This window comes from Crocodylus siamensis, chromosome 6 (genome assembly GCF_052110815.1).
Source record: "Crocodylus siamensis isolate JL-2025a chromosome 6, ASM5211081v1, whole genome shotgun sequence".
NCBI classification, from domain to species: domain Eukaryota; kingdom Metazoa; phylum Chordata; order Crocodylia; family Crocodylidae; genus Crocodylus; species Crocodylus siamensis.
Genome location: NC_143400.1, coordinates 22,929,719 through 22,951,100, shown reverse-complemented (window position 1 = coordinate 22,951,100; position 21,382 = coordinate 22,929,719). Strand labels below are relative to the sequence as shown.

At 50.1% G+C, this 21,382-nt stretch overlaps 1 protein-coding gene across 1 annotated transcript; it reads right to left on the bottom strand.

Moving 5' to 3' along the window:
• Positions 1-4,508: 4,508 nt before the first annotated feature.
• Positions 4,509-10,601, bottom strand: LOC149861656 (trypsin-like). The gene is made up of 5 exons (XM_090052599.1): positions 10,562-10,601; positions 9,619-9,778; positions 8,392-8,654; positions 5,553-5,689; positions 4,509-4,661 (listed from the first exon to the last, which is right to left on the bottom strand). Exons 1-5 carry the CDS (start codon positions 10,599-10,601, stop codon positions 4,509-4,511), a joined length of 753 nt encoding a protein of 250 aa, XP_089908725.1.
• Between the last annotated feature and the right edge of the window lie 10,781 nt (positions 10,602-21,382).

Sequence of the window (21,382 nt, the reverse complement as noted above, 5' to 3'; positions counted from 1 at the left end):
TGGTCCACTTGGGATTAAGTAAGACCCTCCTGTTGTGTTTGCAATAGGAAGCTAGAAAGCAGGGAAAGTCATCTCTCTGCTAGAAAGGCTGTGTCCTTTGACTCTGAGGTCCTTGGAAATAGTCTTCAGTGGAAAGAGGGCAAGAGCGGTTGTGTGCGTTTTCTGTGGAGTCTGTAAGGTGTGGGTTACAACTGCAGGTTATGGCAAGGCAGAGTGTTGTGCAGCTTCAGAGAGATCAGAGACAGTCAGAGGAACGTGAGACAGATACTCTGGGATCCTGTGTGCACCAGAGAGTAAAGGTAGCAGATGGCACAGAAAGAGAGAGGGTGTGTTACTGGATGCCAGCTGCCTCTTCAGGAAGTACTTAGATAGGAGAGAGTGTAACAGCTTGGTTTGGGAAACATCGGGGGCCAGCTGTGTGGACAGAGATCAGTGCCCAGGATTACGCTGAGTGACTCTGGGCAGGGAAAGAGGAGAGAGCTCATTGGAGGCACGTTTTGTTTCTCGGAAGAGGCAAAGTTTGAAGGCTCCTTTCTGAGCAAGGTGGGATGAGCTTTTCTGAAGGGATTGTGTGTGGTGTGTAATTCATAACCCACGATCTTTTGGAGGGAGCTGTCTCGGTCCCAGAGTGGAGCTTGAAGGACTGGGAGGGAGGGGGACAGAGATTGCTTTTGGTTTGTAGAAAGCAAGGCCAGCACAGATTGTGCAGTGATCTGAGAAAGAGAGAGAGAAACCAAGATCTGCTGACTGGACTGGTTTGCAGTAAGCAAGGCAAGAAGGGGCCGCTGATGAAAACGAATTGTGAAGCCTGTAGCCCAGAAAGGCTACGGTTAAGATCTGGTAAAGAAGAGGAAAGCTGGAAGTTAGGTAGGACCTAGAAGGAAGCGGTGGTATTCCAGGGAGCTGCTAGAAAGAGAGATCTGCTGGAGAAAGTATTGCCAGAAGAGTTAAGAGAGAGAATCGCTAGGCCAAGAGACCTGCCAGTAAGTGAGAGATCTTTGAGGGGTTTGAGAGACTCACAGAGCAGGGAACTGAGAGTGGGTGCAGAGCCCAGCCAGAGTTTGGGAGAGCATGGGAAGCCAGGGACTCAGTCTGAACAGTGTGAGGCAGTCAGTGATGTGGAGTCCAGGAGGAGGTAGATCAGGAGGAAATAGACCTGGGTGGGTCCGGAGGGCCTGAGGGGAGCCAAGTGAGAGAGAGAAAGATTTAATAAAGAGTCTGCAGGGCCCTAGAAGACCAAGTGATCTGGTCCAGAGAAGAGGCATAGTGAAAAGACCACTGCTAGAGCTGCCAGAGCTGGGAGCTGCAATCTCAACTGGCCCGAGGAGGCGCCAGGAAGCCCAGAAGTCAGAGACGTGTCCATGAGGAATGAAGAAGACCAGAGCAGGGGGTAGAGTTTGGTCCTGGGTGTGACCTAAAACCGACACCCTCCTGGGTGTGGTTAGTGTGATGGAGCTACCCGTAGTGAGCTAAGCTCTGCAAAATGGCACATCATAACCACCCTGGGGAATGGGCAGGGGTGAACTCAGGGTGTCTTAAAACCCTAGCTCCCACCGCCTTGTGGGTTACCCTTCACTGGGAAAAGGATAGAGGGAGCACTCCCCGACAGAAAAACCCTTGGTGAAGGCTGAGGAAAGAGATGTGTGCCAGAGATACACCTTGGCAGCACTTTGAGAGGAGAGCACTGCTGTAAAAGCAGCCTCTGCAAGGCACGAGGAGGGGAAATGTTTGGGTGAGTGCCAGCCTGGCTATGGGCCAGGCAAAGCCAGACACAGTGCACCAGCTGACAGTGAACTAGCTGAGGGGTGAGCCCCTTTTTGTCTTTGTGTTTGCAGGATGGCCCACCACTGAAGCATTGTGAAGTTTGCTGGGTACAGAGAGAAATCAAGCATGACTGTGTTATGTGCAGTGACCGTGTTTTGCTCTGTCTGTAAAACGCTATTGCTATAAGTGATCGTGAGGTCAACTGTGCTGGACTGTGATGTGTAAAGCAAAACGTCTTGCTAGGCTATTCAATACCTGCAGAGTGGCTGCAAGAAATGGTGCATCATGCAGAACATCACCTCCAAGACCCCTCAGAGCTCAGCCATGCCAAAGATCGAGAAGGCTGGATGGGTTGTTTGTTTTATTGTCATCCTTTTGGGGGGGTTTCTTTTCTTTTTTCCTTTGGTTTTGTTTGTTTTTGCTACATATGTATTTTAGCTCCTATATTAGAAATAGTAATGTAATGTAGTTTGTTTAACTCCCAGAATTTGTGCAGAGATTGGGAACACAGAGTAAAGTGATGGGATCCCCAGGAAGACCAGGGCCTTCCTGTGCAGACGGCATGCCTGGTTTTCATGGTGGGTTGGGAAAGTCCTAACCATTGGCATTTCTCCAGCCTTTTACAGGATGGAAGAGCACTGGTAGTGCTACAATGGCACCGGGCATCCAGTTGATACAACAAGAAAGCATCACCCAGTATACAGGAGAGGTAAAGTTGCCAAGGACATGGCTGGTCCTCAGAGATGCTGACCATGAAATGTTTTTTTCTGATCTGAATAGCCATCTTGACAATCAGATAAGACATTCACTGTGGAGCGACATGCTACCTGAAATGCTGTGCAAAAGGTTTGGTAGGCATCTCAGGCTGTACATTCCCCAATCCCAGTACGGGAGGCCTATTTAAACCTAAATAGCTAAAACTCGCTTGCTGGGCTAGGGAATGCTGAGTCCGAGGGGGTACGGGCAACATTTGAACAATGGTTCAGGGTTCATCACAGCATCCAGCCCACTGGAGCCCCTGACCACAAATGCCATCGTACTTTTCCCTGGACAACTGGTGGAGTTCCCCACAAATCTTATGGACAGTCCAGGTGATGCCAGTGATTATGGTTCAGTATAGTGTGAACATATATCTTCAAGGAGGGGATATGTTGGCTTAGAAATGGTATTTAAAGGCCTGTTTTGGGGGGAATTGGCTTATAGGTATAGATATATGCATTATAAGGGGTCAAGATGGGCAGCAGGGGTTAACTGAATTTCTAAATAGTTTGGGAAACACACCCACACAGCTTCTCACGGCCCTGAAAGTAGCTGGACTGTCTAGCACAAGGCCAACAGATGGGCACAGCCTGAGAACTGAAGGGGGGGCATGCCATAACACGAGATCACAGCCTTCAAGGCAGACAGGTTGTCTGGCACAACAGTAACACACAGCCTGGGAACCAAAGAAGTATATACCATACTGTCCCACAACACAAGATAAGTGACACCAGCAACAAGGCCTCAGAGAAAAGGGGGGCCTAAGTCCCAGTGTTGGGGGAAAAGGCCAAATTAGGACAAGGCCTGGAAGGCTACATGGACGTGTGATCACAGAGAGAGAACGAACCAGAGATAACCACACATGAAGAGTCATCAGGAGTCATCAAGGGGAAGGAGAATACAAAAGCAGAGGCTTGAGAGTAACAAAGGGTCCCTCCCTTTGTCCCATACCTCCTTCTCTTCCTTGAGAGGCATTCCCATCCCCGTCCCCATCCCTCAGGAAGAGTCCCCAAGTCCACCATGGACCAAGGGCATACCAGTAGCCCATTTCATGCACCCCACTGGAGGGGAGCTGTGGGCCTTGGCATCACACCTCCAGACTGCTGGCACCTAAGACAGAGAGCCTCAGAGTGGAGGCTGCATCCTGACCAGATGTACTTTGACTCTGATGACAGCCCTAGGACTGGTAGATGTAGATTGTTTGTATTGTTGCTTTTTTGTTCTTTCTCTGTATCAATAAATTCACCTATTATCAAGTGGCAGGTGTTGTGGTCAGTCTGAGGGTTGTGCCCGCCTGGAACAAAAATACAGGTGATGGGTCCAAATCCAGTGTCAACACATCGACCCACCCCATCCAACCATCCCCACCCACCCACCCCATCCATACACACACACACACATATCCGTCCATCCACCCATCCATCCATCCATCCACCATCCATAAGATGACTCCAGGTATGAATACCAGTCTCGCATCATGACTCAGAGCTTTCCTACTCCCTTCTTACTTAGCCAAAAGATCATAATGTCAGAGAAATGGGCAAGAACATGAACATGAGCTGTATAAAACTCCTCCACTAATTTTGCTAAAGTGCTGATATTCTAATAAGCCAGAGCCCAGAAGACCCTTGTATTTCTCCAGATAAAATAAGAGCCTTTGGAGTCATTCTGCGTGTAACAACCAATCACCCAGACAGAAAATTGGATGCCATTTCCTTAACATGCACTACTGCCCACCATTGGAGATAAGGTGGTACATTGATGGTGGCCCTGGTCCACGAAGCCTTCCAAGTCCTCCTTCATGGCTGGAAGACATGGGGTTGATGGATCGTTGACTTGTAAGACTTTTGTTGACATGCAAGACACTGAAATCCCTGTGCAACAAAACGCAGATCTCTATATTTTGGGCACCCAGGAGCAAGACATGGAGCAAAATGGTTGGTGCGGGTGGTGGGGGGATCTCTCTATGTTGGGGCTATCCCCAGTCAGTTGGAAGCCATGACCTCCCGGATCCAGTTGACGTATTTGCAGACCTTGACAAAGACGTTGGGCGGGACTCTGTAGGAGCATTCCTCAAAGCCCCAGGAGGCCAAGCCCTGCAGAACACCCCTGCAGACCAGGGGGGAGCCAAAGTCCGCCTGTGGGGGAAAGGGACTTGTTAGTAAAGGAAGAGTGTCCTGGGAGCACCTTGACCAGAATTGCTGTTGTCTTCCAGAGGGGGCACGTTGCAGGGAAGAGCTGGTGGGGATTGGAGAATGGGCGTAGTGATAGAGACACTCCCTTCCTTAGAAGACTACAGAAGTTGGGAATTGGGCAATGGTCCCTCAGTTAGGGCAGCTAATTAGAGAGAGAAAGAGAAACCAAGGGTCTGCGGAGGTTGCCCACTGCTCCATGCTAAAACTCATTGGGTAGTCCTTCTCATTCATGTATGCCTGTGTTTATTGAACCTGGTGATCAAGGAGCTCTGTTTTACTCCCCTCTTCTGCCCAGTGGTGCTGGCCTTGGTCTCACCCTGCCCAGAGTGGTCTACAGAGTCCAAGAGGGGATGGGGAAACTGAGGCATGGGTGGAGGGGTAGGGGCTTGCCTCATGTGACTCAGTAGGTTGGTGGCAGAACCAGTAATGGGTCCCAGACTCCCAGATCTGTGTGTCCAGGTTCCCAGGTGTCCCCAGCCTCCTATGCTCTAAATACAGATTCCATTCTCCTCCCAGGGACAGGATCATCCCCCACCCCCACACTGATGCCCCAGACCTCACTCCCCTCCCAGAGATGGGAGAGAACCCAGGTGTCCGGGGTCCCAGCCCCCCCTGCTCTGACTTCCCAGACCCACTCCTCTCCCAGAGCTGAGCGTAGACAGTGCCCATCACAGAACAAGAGTTATTCATCACACCATCACTAGGGGACAGTGCATAGAGGGGCAGGGGCCAGGCTGGGTCCTACCCTGTGTTCTCCAAGAAGTTATGCCAGGGACACCCCCATCCCACCCATCTACCTGGCCCCTTCCCTTCCTCTGAACCTGCCCCCATCACCTGACAGGCATCGGTGCCCCCTCTGATCACGGTGGCACAAATCATATTGGGGGTGAGGCCTTTAGGGCGGGAAGCCTGGCAGGTGGCATGGGAGACCACAGTCATATTGCCGCACATCAGCACATCAGGTGGGGGCCCTGTGGGGATGAAGAGAGGTTGAGCTGGAGGGACCTGTGGGGAGAACCAGCAGGGAGCGGGGGCTGGGAAGAATAGAAGCCTTTCTTCTCACAATAACTCTGTCTAGCTATGGTGTCCATCCATCCATCCCCATACACCCCTTCATTATCCATCTGTCCGTCCCCCACACATCATCTATCTGTCTATCCATCCATCCTCACACCTCCATTTATGCACCTATCCATGCATCAATCCATCCATCCCCATACACCCCATCTATCCATCCATCTACACAGCCCAATTTATCCATCCATTCATCCATCCCCACACACCCCCTTTATGTATCTTTCCATCCAACCATCCATCTCCACACATACCCTCTCTATTTATTCATCCATCCCACTATCCATACATCCATCCCCATGCCCCCTCCAATCATACATCATAGACATTAGGGCTGGAAGGGACCTCGGGAGATCATCGAGTCCAGCCCCCTGCCCAAAGGGCAGGAAGTCAGCTGGGGTCATAGGATCCCAGCAAGATAAGCATCCAATTTACTCTTGAAGGTGTTCAATGTAGGTGCTTGAACCACCTCTGCTGGCAGGCTGTTCCAGACCTTGGGGGCTCGGACAGTAAAGAAATTCTTCCTTATGTCCAGCCTGAAACGGTCTTGCAGGAGTTTGTGACCGTTCGACCTCATCATCCCTTGGGGCGCTCTGGTGAACAAACATTCCCCCAGATCCTGGTGGTCACCCTTGATAAATTTATAGGTGGCCATCAGATCACCCCTGAGCCTACGCTTTTCCAGGCTAAAGAGCCCCATGACTCTCAGCCTGTCATCGTAAGATCTGTTTTCCTGACCTCTGATCATGCGCATGGCTCTCCTCTGCACTCTCTCAAGCTTCTCCACATCCTTTTTGAATTGTGGAGCCCAAAACTGGACGCAGTACTCCAGCTGCGGCCTCACCAAGGCTGAGTACAAGGGAAGAATGACGTCCCGGGAAGAATGACGTCCCGGGATTTGCTCGAGAAGCATCTATGGATGCAAGCCAGCGTTTTGGTCGCTTTACTAGCTGCAGCATCGCATTGCAGGCTCATGTTCATCTTGTGGTCAATGATGACCCCCAAGTCTCTTTCTTCTGTAGTGCTAACCAACGTAGCACTGCCGAGCCTATAAGGGTGCTGCAGGTTTTTCCTCCCAGGGTGGAGACCCTTGCATTTTTTGGTGTTAAACACCATGAGGGTCTCGTCTGCCCATTTGCTGAGCTTGTCCAGGTCAGCCTGGATCACCCGCCTGTCCTCTGGCGTGGATGCTTTGCCCCAAAGATTGGTGTCATCGGCGAACTTGGCCAGTCCACTCCTGACTCCAATGTCCACATCGTTAATGAAGATGTTGAACAGTATGGGTCCCAGGACAGAGCCTTGAGGGACCCCACTGGTCACAGGGCACCACAATGAGTGACTGCCATCAACCACATCCCTCTCTTCCACCTTCCCAACTTCTAACCATCTCTGCACACCCCCTCCCATCCATACCCACACACCCTCTCCATCCATCCATCCATCCATCCATCCTCACACACTCCTTCTCAATCCATCCATCTATCACCACACCCCATCTATTGAGCTAGCTAATTGTCTGTCTATCCATCCATCCCCACACTCTCTTTCTCTCCATCCCCATACGCCCTTCTATCTATCTATCCATCCCCACATACACCCTCTACCTAGCTATCCATCCATCTATTCCTACCACTATCTACCTATCCATCCATCTATTCCCAGACACCCTCCTCTCTCTCTCTCTCTCTCTCTCTATCTATCTGTCTATCTATCTACTCATCCCTACATCTGTCTATCCACCTATCACCCCATCAGTTTGTCAACACTGGGAAAATTTTCCACTAGGAAAACATCAGTGGGCGTGTCTGCACATGCACATTTACTGCGCGGTAACCAAAATTACTGTGCAGTATGGGTGTGCATCTACATGTGTACACCTTTACTGTGCGGTACATACGGCCACTTATGCCAACTTGGCAGTAAATTTGATACCTGCGTCTTGCAGGTATCAAATTTACACCTGATTAGTTACTGCACAGTAATGCACGTGTAGATGCCCTACTGTGCACATGGAGATAGATGCCTTACTGTGTGTGTGGACTTATTTGGGACTAACTTAAATGCTAAGTCAGTACACATACAGCATTAATGCACTTTAATGCCTGCACATGTAGACACTGGCCCATTCCCACTTACTGTGCAGGAACTTACTGTGCAGTAAATTAAAGATGGTGTAAATCCATGTGTAGACAAGCCCAGTGTCAACCTCTTTCTCATTTTAAAAAAACTCATATTTGGGGGGCAAAAATAACATCTTCCAATTGTCAAAGCCCCCCACTTCTAATGGCCACAGCTATTGCCATATGTCCACTCCTCACCCCGGAATAAATTTATCATGGAGTAGAATTTATCCCAAAATAAATGCATCATGTGTCAGCACCCACAGAGCAAACAAAGGGGTATTGTCAATGCTCCTCATTGAAATCAACCCTGTTGAGAGACTCCACTGACCAAAACAATTGGCTTCCTTCTCTCCCATGATATTTTTGGTCCACAATTTCTTTTTTTCTTTTTTTTTTTGCCTTATATTGGGAGCAGAAGGGAAGCAGGGAGAAAAGAATGGGGGAAGAAATGCCCTCCACCTTTCCAGTGACTCTACCGTTCTTCAGGAATCTGGAGCCCCAGCCTGAGAGGACACAGTGCTCCTCAGGTTCAGCACATTGGGTCGGGTCATCAGGGAGACAGACTGTCCTCAACTTTTTGCTTTCGTTGGCCGCCATGGACAGTTTGACGAGCATGATGTCATTATCCCTGGTGACACTGTTAAAGTTGGGATGGAGAAAGCGCCTCATCAACAATTTCAGCTGCCCCGTGTAATCCGGTTGCAATAAATTATGTTGCCCTAAACGGGCATAAAGAGGCCTGCAATGCAGAAGGAAGGAAGGAGGTTAGTTGGAGGACTTCCACAAGGTCATGATTCACCAGGGAACTTAGAAAAGCTGAAGGGACTGTTGGGAGGGGGGTCCTGATACCCCAACCTCTTCAGTGCTGGGAGGGTGACTCTGTAGCTCCTCATGAATAAGTTGGAATCACACCAATGAGCATGCGGGAGAGAGCAGATGTGTGAACGACACCTTGGGGGAGCTGAAATGAACTTCAATCTGGGTCACAACCAGAGACCAATTATAGGGAAAGAGACCTCATGAGGTGACATCTAGTCTAGCCCCCTGCTCAAGGTAGGGTCAGCCCTGACTAAACCAGCCCAGACCAGCATCTCTCCAGCCTGGTGTTGAGGCCATTGCTAACCTGTTCCCAATGGCCATGGTAGGTCATTCCACCCTCTCCACCCAGTATGACTCAACCATTCCTATCTGCCCAACCCAGTCTTGAAATCTTCCAGAAACAGAGACTTCACCACCTCTCTAGCCTGGTCCAATACTTGACCACCCTCATAGGAAGTTCTTCCTCATATCCAGGCTCAGTTTCTCCTGCTGTAGCTTGAGGCCTTTGTTTCTAAGCTGTCCTCTATGGCTGTGGTAGGTTATTTCATCCCAGTCCATCCAGTATGACTCCACCACCCATCTCCCCAACCGGGTGTTGGAAACTTCCAGGGATGATAACTCCACCACTTCTCTAGCTGCTTCCAGTGCTTGACCACCCCCATAGAAAGTTATGCCTCATCGCCAGCCTCAGCTTCCCCTGCTGTATCCTGAGGCCATTGCTCCTAGTGCTGTCCCCAGCAGCCACAGAGAAAATCCCAGTCAGTTCCAAGTCAAATGAGACCTCTGGTTACAGCTGAAATAGTGGGCAGAATTAAGGGGACATAGGAGACCCCCACAACCCTCTCACCACCCGCCATCCCCCTCCAGCTCAGAGGTGGGCATACCCCTTAGAGTTGCAGTGAGCGAGTGTGAGGATCCAGTTCTTGTGGATCAGGACGCCCGTACACTTGAACTTGAATCCTTCATAGAGAGCCGCGTCCCACTGATGGGTGTCATCAGGGCACTGGAAGCCCCGGAGCATGCGGGGGGTCTTGGAGGCAGCAGCTGGGGGGTGGGACAGAGAGGAGTTACAACCTGACTAGTGGGGAGAGGGGAGGGGTGGTGGCTGGGCTGCAAGAAACAGGGGTCATACACACACACACTCAGACACACAAACATACACAAGACATCACACATACATATGCATGCACATTCACCAGTTTTCCTGGACACAAACATATACCAGGTGTCCTGGATAGACACACATAACCCAGGCTTCACACACACACATGCACACACCAGGTGCCCTGGACATACATATGCACCGGGTGTCCTAGTGTCCTAGACACACACATGTACCAGGTTTCCTAGACACATACACACACACATATACATAAACATGCATGTTGTCCTGGACCCACACACATATGCATTCACCAGGTGTCCTGAAGACAAACACATATCAGGTGTTCTGAACAGACCCAAGCATCACACACATACACATGTGCACCATGTGTCCTAGACACACACACACACACACACACACACCAGGTATCCTGAACACACACAAGCACAAGGTGTCCTAGACACAAACACACACACAAAACTCAGGCATCACACATGCCACACACACATGCCCCACCAGGTGTCCCAGACACGCACATACCTCAGGTCTCCCTAACACACACAAACACACACACATATTCAAACACACACAACCCACATGCCCCAGATGCACATACACACACGCCCACACACAGAACTCAGGGTGTCCCAGACACAAAACAGGAATCCAGGACACACACACACGGAACCTAGGCATCTGGACACACACAGGCACGCACTTACCTGCCAACACCAGCATCAGAGCAAGGCCCAGCAGCTTCATGGCACCGGTGGCAGTGGGCGGCACTGGGTAGCACTGGGCAGGGAGGAGGCAGCTTGGTCTGGAGAGAGAAAAGAGGGGGCTTCATTAGCAAAAACTGGCCCCTTCCCCACCCCATTCAGCACAACAGGATGCAATTCCTCTCCTCCTCCTGGGTGCACCTCCCACCCCGTCCAGCTCTCCCCATTGGCCATGCCATGCCTGGCACCCTCTTGGTAACCCAGTGGTATCCCACAGCTCCAGCCCCAACCCCTGGCTCCAGCTCTTGTGTAACACACCCATTTGTGTACATACACACTGAACTCAGGCATCTGGGGCACACAAACACACATGCACACAGAACCAAGGGCACCTGAGATGTGCACAGGACCCAGGTGTCCAGGACACACACACACACACACATGTCCAGGACACACACATAAGCACATACATCCATGCATATGCCAGATTCCTGGATTCTGTGTTCGTATATCCTTGATGCTGTGTTGTGTGTGTGCATGTGTTGTGTGTGTGCGTGTGTGTCCTGGACATTTGAATGGGGGTGGGTTGCACCTGGCTGCTTGGGGTGTGTGCATGTGTGTGTGTGCATGCATGCATGCATGCTGGATCCCTGAGGAAGTGTGTATGTGTGTGTGTGTGCACACGCACTGGATGCCTCTGTGTGTGTGTGCATGCATAGGCTGGATACCTGGGTTGTGCATGTGTGTGTGTGTCCTGGACTCACACAGGTGGAGATGAGGCATTGACCCAATCATGCTGTGGCCTTTAGCCATGCTCCCCCTCCTTGTGTGTACACCCACAGCAAGACACACACACACACACACACACAACATAGTCACATGCAGATGGAGTGGATACACAGAAGCTCAATACAATCACACCCTCCAACACCCCCCTGCCATTATCTGGCTCAAGCACACATTACACATCCCTAACACAATCACACCCTCCCCTGCCAACACACATACACGCTCACACCAGACTCACAATCCCGCCCCTTTCCCACAGCACAATCCCACTGTCACCTACAGACACACGTGCCAGCACACAGATGCAGACACACCCAACATCCACGTACGAAAACTTTCACGCAACACCACTGCATTCTACCCTGCAGATGCACACACACACAGAGTGATTGCATGTGCACTCACACATGCCAGTCCCTACACACCAACACAACTGTCCTCTCATTGCAGATACACACGTGTCCATAAACTTGCGTATATACACACTTATATAATAACACTAGTGCATACACACTCACTTTTAAATCCTCCCATTTGTCTTATGCACATGCACACACACACACTCACACCTGTAGGTGGCACGCACAGTGAAAGACACCATCCTCCTAATAAAAACACAGTTGTGTGCATGCATGTGTGCAGACACACACACACACACACACACACAGATCCAATATAGAACCTTGTGTGCATACACACATACACACTTCCAATATAGAAACATGTGCATCCATGCACATATACATACACCCAATATAGAAACTTATGTGTATGTGCACATGCACACACACCTCCACCCAGTACAGAAACTTGTGTACACACACAGTTGTAGACCCTCCAACAACCATGTATGTATCTGCAAATGGGTGGCACACAGTTACAGACACTGCACAACACAATCATATTAACGCATGTGCACACTCCCCCTAACACAATTACATTAGTGCACATCCCATTAAACCTTTCCATTGGTTAGACACACAGCCCAACACAATCACATGAGTACACCCTCACACTAATGCATACACACACCCCACCAATCACACTAGTGCACACACACCCCAACACAAACACACTAGTGCATACACACACACCTCAACACAATTATGCTAGTGAACACCCAGCTCTGAACACAAACACACTAGTGTATACACCCTCCCATTTGTCTCACACACTCCCTGATACAATCACACTAGTACACACACCCCCAACATGATCACACTGGTTTCACGGACACACCCCAATGTAAATCACACTAGTGTGGACACACACATGCACACACTCTTAAGCCCTCCCATTTATCTCTCTCAGATACATGTGCACAAGCACACACCCTGATATAATCACACTAGTACATGCATACACACACAGCACAATCACCCTAGTGCACACACCTCCCATTTCTCTCACACACTCACAATCAGGTACACACCTCCTTCAACCCAGAGGCACACAAGCCCACACCTCCACACCCCACCCCTCCCCTCTATCCAGTGCCCCCCAGGACTCACCAGATACCAAGGGTGCAGGGCCCCGATGCCTCCTGCCAGAGCTGGGACTCAAACCAGTGGCCTCACAGGCTGCCAGCACCACCCTCCACCCATTGGCTTAGCTCAGCCCCACAAATGAGCCTGGCTTTTAAGCTGGCTGCCCACCTCCGGCCCTAGGCAAGGCTTGTTCCCTCCTCCTAATAGTGCCAGTGAGTCACTCCTTCTGGCACCGCCTGGACAAACCAGTCCCGTGTCAATGGAGGAGCCTGTGGAGGCCAGGACAGGATGCCTGGGTTCCTCGAACTGAGGCCCATGACATGCAGGAGGGGTGGTATCAGCTGACTCAGTCTCTCCTCTCATCCATCCAACATGCCCCAAATCCATCACCCCATTCATCCATCCATCCCATCCACCCAACTAACATGTCTTCCATCCATCCTTTCATCCCTCCATCCACCATCCTCTCCCTCCATCCATGCTTCCAATGCTCCATCCATCCATCCAAATGCCCCTCCCTCCCTTCATCCAATGTCCTTTCCATCTATTAATCAATCCATCCAATGCCCCATCCATCCATCCAAATGCCCCCTCCATCCCTCCATCACAGAGAGGATGAAGGGGACCATGTTATACCAGATAGAGGGAATTCAGTTAGTCACCATCTAGCTTACATGCAAATCTCTCCAGGAAAAGGGAGAGGAGATAAGACCTTGTTAGCTTAATTATCAGGCAGCTGATATTGCAATTAACTCCTTGCACATGGAAGGGGAAAGCCTGGTGGTTGGTTTTACAGGTGCATTAGCCACACTCAAAGGAGAGTTCATAGTGCCTGGAGTTGCACAAGCCCTGGGTGAGATCAGGGTGTTAGTTAACCCAGAGGTATCCCAGACCCCACCCAAACTGGGGTCTCCAACAAGCTAATCCTGGAATGGGTCCTGGCCAAGATTGGGATGAATTCGGCTCAGTGGAAACTCTTTATGGGAAGGGTGGGGACAGACCACCAGCCATTCAGACCTCCCTTCCTTTCTGTTGACATGCCCCCCACTCTGTCTATCCATCTATCTATGAAGACCTCCTCGATCTATTCACTTCCACACATCCCTGCATTAATCCATCTATCCTCAAGCACCCTCTCCATCCATCCCATACTCCCTCTACACATCCATCCAAAACCTCCCATCCATCCATCCATCCATCCCAACATCTCTTCAATCCACGCTTCAACTCATCTATCCCAAGCCTCCTCCAATCCACTCTTCCATCCATCTCACCCCCTCCATCTATCCATCCATCCAGCACCCCTTTCATTCATCAATCTATCCATCACTCCATCCATCACACCAACTTCTCCATCTACTTTTCCACTGATCCATCTCATACCTCCTCCATCCATCCATCCATCTGCCCAAGACCCCCCCACTATTTATCTATCTCACCCCCCTTCCCCACAAGCTCAACAGCAAAACTGAGTCCAATCGTTTCTCAGCCTTTGTTTCTCTCACCACATCTCCACCATCTTCATATTTGTGGCAGCAAACACTTGACTTTCAAGATAGACAGCCCACAGGTTGACATTTCCTCTATAGGGCTCAGGATGTGCTTCTCCCAGGGTACTATGGAAGACCCTCCTGGAAACCCCTGGATTCCTGGGATGTGGGGAGCCATCTTCATCATTCATGTCCAGCCATCTCATCAGACACAATCCATGGGTATGATTTTCAAACCTACCTGCCTCCCCTCACCATGCACCCTGTACCTCTCTGCAGCAGATCCAGGAGTAAGGTGTAGCTCCAGGTATGAGAAGGACAAAGTAGCAGCTATGGGGTTCATATCAGCCTAACCAGTAGAGTTGGCCACCAATTGCCATGTACCGTATTTTCTTGACTACAACACACCCCAGAATAAAAAAAAAAACCTTGTTTTCAGAAAGGCTTTGGATCACTGTGGGTTTTTGGTCTGCTTTTGCCCAGCAAGAAACAGAAACTGCTTGTGCCATATTTTGCACATATAATGAGAACTCCAATTTCCAGCTGCTTGTGGGGTGGGGGGTAGGGGGGAGATGCAAGTTATATAGATGAGAAAATACAATAACCCAGAAGCATCCCACTTGTTAATTCTACAGGTTCTGGCTGGGATGATACCTCTTCTTCCCTATCTAGATCAGGTGTTTGCTCTGGGAGATGGTCCTACGAGTTATACCTCTGGGGGACAGTATCTACTACCCAGACCTTGTTAGGGATACTAAATTGCTGCTGGTATGTAAACCAACGTGGCATTAACCCCACTGTGCTTCCACTCTGAGTTTGACACTATAGCCACCAAAAAAGTCAATGTGCCCCTTAGCATGGGAATAAGGAGATGGCTCTGCCCTCTCCATGTGGAACTGGGACCTGAATCTGGCCTCCAGCCCTTTAAAAAAAGATGTCAAAAACCTGGAGATCACAGTCTTCCAGTCAATGAAAGGCAGTTATAAAGAGGACGAAGACGGACTTTTCTCAGTGGTTGCAGGAGTAGGACTGGGAGCAATGACCTCAAACTGCAGCAGGGAAAATTGAGGTTGGAGTTGAGAAGGAAGCAGTGGAATGGGCTGCCCAGAGAGATGGCGATGTCTCCATCTGTGGAAATTTTCAAGAGCAAGTTGGATGGACATATAACTTGGATGGTTTGGAGAAGGGGAGAAGCATGCTACAAAAGCTTAGTCTATTCAGCTTGCCCACAAGAAGAGGACAAGCTGACTTGAAGTTTTCTAGGGTTCTCGGATCTAGCAAAGGAAAGAGAAACAAGAGAGAGGCAACAAAAGCTAACACCAGACTGATGCTGGTAAGAAATAGGGCCCTTCATTATGGTGATTAGCCTCTGGAACTCATTCCTGAGGGATTTGATGGACTCTCCATCCCTTCCCACCCAACATAGAAGCTACAGAAGAAGCCACATTGGCCAACAGAAGCTGCAGGGACCCCAAAGGGAATTTTCTGACCAAGCTCCTGAGGCTTTTTACAACCTTAATCTATCTCCAAAAATAATGAGTATTGGTAGTTATAGACTTGCAGACTCACTGAGTACCCCCCCACACAAATCACGTTCAAGTACCTTGGCACTAGGGTGGCCATTGTAAAAGCAGGCCATCCCACCTCATGTTGATGAGCTGTGGCAGGTGATGGCTTCATCTGCCAGCAGTACAGTATAATTCAGAACCGTCCGCTCCCTCTTTCTTCCCATGCCAGCTGGATGTTGAGACAACTGGATTAAAGCCACCAGGTTGACTCCACCAAGGGGTAATGACAAGTTGGAAGGATGATGAGCATCACCGCCTCTTAGCAATGATTAATTACAACTGCTGGGACCTCCTAGATGTGCAATGGATGTGGTGTGAGTTCAACACACTGAGGGCGAGGTAGGAGCTAATTCAGAGCCGGTATGCCCAGTCTAGCATAAGAGACCATGGGGATTGGTCATGTGGAACAGTGGTTGGTTGATGTTTGCTATGGCATTGGCCTGAGTGAAGCAACATGGGGTGTCTGCCAGGGTTTGGATTCACTGGGTTGGGAGCTGTTGGAGTTTCCTTGAAGGGGTAATTTCTGCATGAGGAATCTGATCCCAGAGAAGCCAGTGCTGCTAGACACAAGGTGAAAAACTGGCCCCAGTGTCACCAATGAAGTGGCAGCTTGTTTATACCAACTGGAGACTTGGACTTTGCCCCAAGGAAGCCAGGAAGATGAAACCCCCCAGATCTGTGCTGATCTGGGACAGGGGTCCACCAATCCCTTCCAGTGGAAGTAGAGTATGGGTGACCTCATGCCCATCTCTGTAGCCAGCAGCACCCAAGGGAGCAGTGTAGCTGCCATCTGATGTGTTTGGCTTGGATTCCCCAGCCTGAATGATGTTGTATCAGTTGTTCTAACTGTTGCCAGGACAACAGGAGTGAAACAAGTCCAGAGCAAGGTTCAAACTCCTGTTTCCTGAGCCATGGCTAAAGCCAGGAGACTTACAAAAGAATTCAGATCATAGAGTCTGGAGATAGAAAGATGGGAATTTGATCACAGTCTTCAACTCCCTGCAGGGTGATTGTAAAGCGAATGGAGCTGAACTGTTCTCAGTGGTGCCAGATGACAGAACAAGGAGGAATGGGCACAAGTTTCAGCAAGGGAAGCTGAGGTTGTATATTAGGAAACTTGCTTACTAGGAGGGTGGTGAAGCACTGGAACAGGTTACCCAGAGAAGTGATGGAAGCTCCATCCTTGGAGGTTTTGAAGACCCAGCTAGACAAAGCTTTGGCTGGGATGATCTAGTTGGAAATGGTCCTGCTTTGAGCAGGGGGTTGGACTACATGTGGGCTCCTGAGGTCCCTTACAGTCCTACTTTCCTATCATCCCAAGAGAGAAAAGGGGATATACGGTGGGTAGGAATAGAGCTCCCTATTGCAAGGACAGAGTTATACCAGTCCTGGCCCCATTCAGACCTGAAACATCAAGGTCTATTCCCCTGTGAGAAGCCAGGAACAAAACCAATGTTTTCCTTCTCATTGGAAAGTCTTCTGACTATTTTATATGGCTTTAAAAATATATGAAATGAAGTCACCCAATGGAAGCTAATAACTGTTGTCACCTCATCCTTGACATGGGTAATTGCACCTTTCCAGAGCTTCTATAGTTGCAAGAGCCATGGTGTCAGAGCAACACATTGCAAGAGGGAGCTATTTCAAAAAGAGGGTGCCAAGCTTAGGCATGTTCAGAGCAGAGGGTGCGGTGGGTGGATCCCATCCCCAGGTCAGACAAGCACATCTTGGTTAGGTAATTCTCATGTTTACATCTGGATACATTTGGCCCGCAGGCAAAACTGTGGCTTTCCTTGGAACAAGAACAGAGGATAAATCTGGTGGCGTCTCCCTAGAGGAGAAATTTAAAAAACAAACTTCCATGTAGCAATGGCTAATTTATGCCCACTGGGGTGTGACAGATGGCCACCATCTTGTCTTCATTATCCCAGATGGTAACTGTGATTGACGACAGCCATTTTGTCTCCTGCCCATGGAGGAGATGCCATCCTGGACACTTATTATGGAGACCTGAATGATAGTGGCCATCTACCTCAGATGCTGACCACAGAGCTATGAATTATTTGGTGACATCAACTGAGACAGGTCTTCTTTTCCATGCAGGTCCCATGATGATAAGTGACATAGGGGGAATCCAGGTCTTATGTCAGCGGGAGGATAGAGACATGCTGTTGACCTACATGGTAGTACCATGGTGACTCAGTCTCTCAGGGGTGGCTAGGAGGCAGCTGAGGCCTAGAGAAAAGGTATCTGGCATAACCACAGCAGTAGAGCTAGAGGCTAGGTAATGATGGAGGAGCCTGGTCATCAAGATCAGTGGTGACAGGAGTTGGCAGTGCAGGTTGGATGGAGCAAAGATAAAGGAATGGGAGGATGAGAAGGAAGCATCTTCTTCATGTCAGTAGATGGAGACAACCAGGCTGGCCAAGCCCTCAGGAGGTCACATCCAGTCCAACCCCCCACTCTCAGCCAGATCAAAGAAGGCTTCCTCCAATCTACATAACAACCCTTTTGCCCAATGAACAGGTCGAAGGTCCAAAACATCAAGACTACCCTGGTGACAAAGAGATTTGGCATTTGTGCTCTAGTTGCAAACAAAGCCAACACCCTCTTGGGTTGTGACAACAGGATCATCATTTAAAAATCAAAGGCAATGATCTCCCATTCCAGAAAGGCCTCACCTGGAAACTGTTCATTTCTGAGTGCCATGCTTCAAAGAAGGAAGTGGACAGTTTGGAAAGACCCCAATGGAGAGGAACCAAAATGATTTGAGGTCTCAGAAGCAAGATGGAGGAGGACAGGATGAAGGAACTGGGGTTATTTAGTCTGTAGAAGAGAAGACTGAGGAGGGGATTTGATCACAGTCTTCCATTCCCTGAAGAGCAGTGCTGTGGAGATGGACCTTTCTCCAGGGCCATAGAGAACAGGGCTAGGAGCAATGGCCTCAAGCTGCATAAGGGGAAACTGAGGTGGGAGATAAGGAGAAACTTTATGACTCTGAAGGTGATCAAGCATTGTAACAGGCTTCCCAATGGAAAGGTGTTGGAATTTCCATCTCTGGAAATCTTGAACAGCAGGGCCAGCAGGTTGGAAAGACCCTTGGCTGGGATGGTTTAATCAGGGCTGATCCACCCTTGAGCAGGGGCTGAACTAAATGACTTAGTTTCATAGTTTCATAGTTGGTCGGGTTGGAAGGGACCATTTGGGCTTGGAGGATCATCTCCTTAAGGAATGACCACTCTTCTTGGACTCCCAACTCCCCTCCCCTCCAGGACCTCAGTGACTCCCCAACTAGTCTCATAGTTGGTCGGGTCAGAAAGGACCTGTGCAGATCATCAAGTCCGACCCCCCTGCCATGGCAGGAAAAAGTATTGGGGTCAAACACCCCCAGCAAGGTGTTCATCTAGCTTCCTCTTAAAGACCCGCAAGGTAGGAACCAGCACCACTTTCCCTGGAAGTTGGTTCCAGATCCTAGCCGCCCTGACAGTGAAGTCGCGCCTCCTGATGTCTAGTCTGAATCTACTCTTTGTCAACTTATGGCTGCTATTCCTTGTTACTCCCAGTAGTGCTCAGGGGAACAGGGACTCCCCCAATGCCTGCTGGTCCCCCTTGACTAGTTTGTAACAGGCCACTAGATCCCCCTCCGCCTTCTCTTGTGGAGGCTGAACAGGTTCAGGTCCCCTCGCCTCTCCTCGTAGGGCTTGCCCTGCTGCCCCCTGATCATGAGAGTGGCCTCCTCTGGACCCTCACCTAGTTGTCCACATCCCTCTTGAAGTGTGGCGCCCAGAACTGGACTCAGTACTCCAGCTGCGGCCTGACCAGTGCCACGTAGAGGGGGAGGATCACCTCCCTGGACCTGCTCGAGATGCATCTGTGGATGCACGACAAGGTGCGGTCGGCCTTCCTGACTGTCGCCACACTGCCGGCCCATGTTCATCTTGGCATCAGTGATGACTCCAAGATCCTTTTCTGCCTCTGCGCTGACGAGAAGGGAGTTCCCCAGCCTGTAGGTATGGTGCTGGCTCTTCCTCCCCAGGTGCAGCACCTTGCACTTGTCAGTGTTGAAACCCATCCTGTTCTCATCCACCCACCCCTGTGACCTGGCTAGGTCTGATTGTAGCCTATTCCTCCCGTCTAGCGTGTCCACATCCCCTCACATCTTAATGTTGTCAGAAAATTTGAACAGGTGCTTTTTACCCCCTCGTCCAAGTCACTGATGAAGATGTTGAATAGCGCGGGCCTGAGGACCGAGCCCTGGGAGACCCCACTGCCCACATCCCTCCAGGTCAAACATGACTTGTCCACCACCGCTCTCTGGGTGCGGCTCTCCAGCCACTTGGTGACACATCTGACTGTGTGGGTGTCGACACCACAGCCCCCCAGTTTCTTAATGAGAACAGGGTGAGAGACAGTGTCGAAGACCTTCCTAAAGTCCAGAAAGACGATGTCCACTGCTACCCCTGCGTCTAAGGATTTTGTAACCTGGCCATAGAAGGCCACCAGGTTGGTCTGACAGGACCTGCCTCTAATGAACCTGTGTTGGTTGCCCCTAAACATAACCTCCCCTGCTGGCCCCTCATGGACATGCGCCAGGATAATTTTCTCAAAAAGCTTCCCCAGGATCGAGGTAAGACTAATTGGCCTATAGTTTTCTGGCTCCCCTTTCCACCCTTTTTTGAAGATGGGAACCACGTTGGCCCTTTTCCACCACAAGGGGCACCACACCCAAGAACCACGAGTACTCATACAGCCGTGCCAGGGGTCCTGCAATGACCTCAGTTAATTCCCTCAGCAGGGGTGGAGATCATCAGGACCAGCTGATTTAAATACATCCAATCCCTCTAGGGACTTGCTGAAGTCCCTTCCAACCCTACTTTCTGATGGTCATATAAAGGACTGCAAGGTAGATACACAACTGGCTATGTCATCACATGCAACAAGTCACCATCCATGACTCCATACCTAGTTGGGTTAAGTCAGGAGGACAAATCCAGCCAACACTGGGAGGAACCCAAGTGTGACACTGATGGGGAACTAACAGACCCAGACCCTCCTAGAAGGAGGACAGGCGTGCACAGAGATGGACAAAGAAACAACACAGGAAACCACGCTGTGCTTCTCTACAATGCCCACTCCCTGAGGATGAAGGACTTTATTAGTTTGCATTCATACAGAACATGGTGGAGACAGCCTCCAAAAACTTTACCAGAGCCTAGATGGGCTCCCCCAGAGGGACCAGGAACAGGAAATTCACTCAGGTTGGGCCCTTCTAGGAATCATCCTGCTTATCTCTGCTTCCTGGACTTAGAACAAGGCATGGAGGGGAGAAACAAATAGTCAACATGGTGATTCCTAGATAGGCATGAACAGTACGCTCCCTCAAATGCAGCCCTTCTAGGTTGTTCCCATCCAATCCTCTCACTCTCAAGCCCCCACAGGACGATCCAGGTCATGGAAGGACCAGCTTCTTTCCCAAGATGGGACAGGACA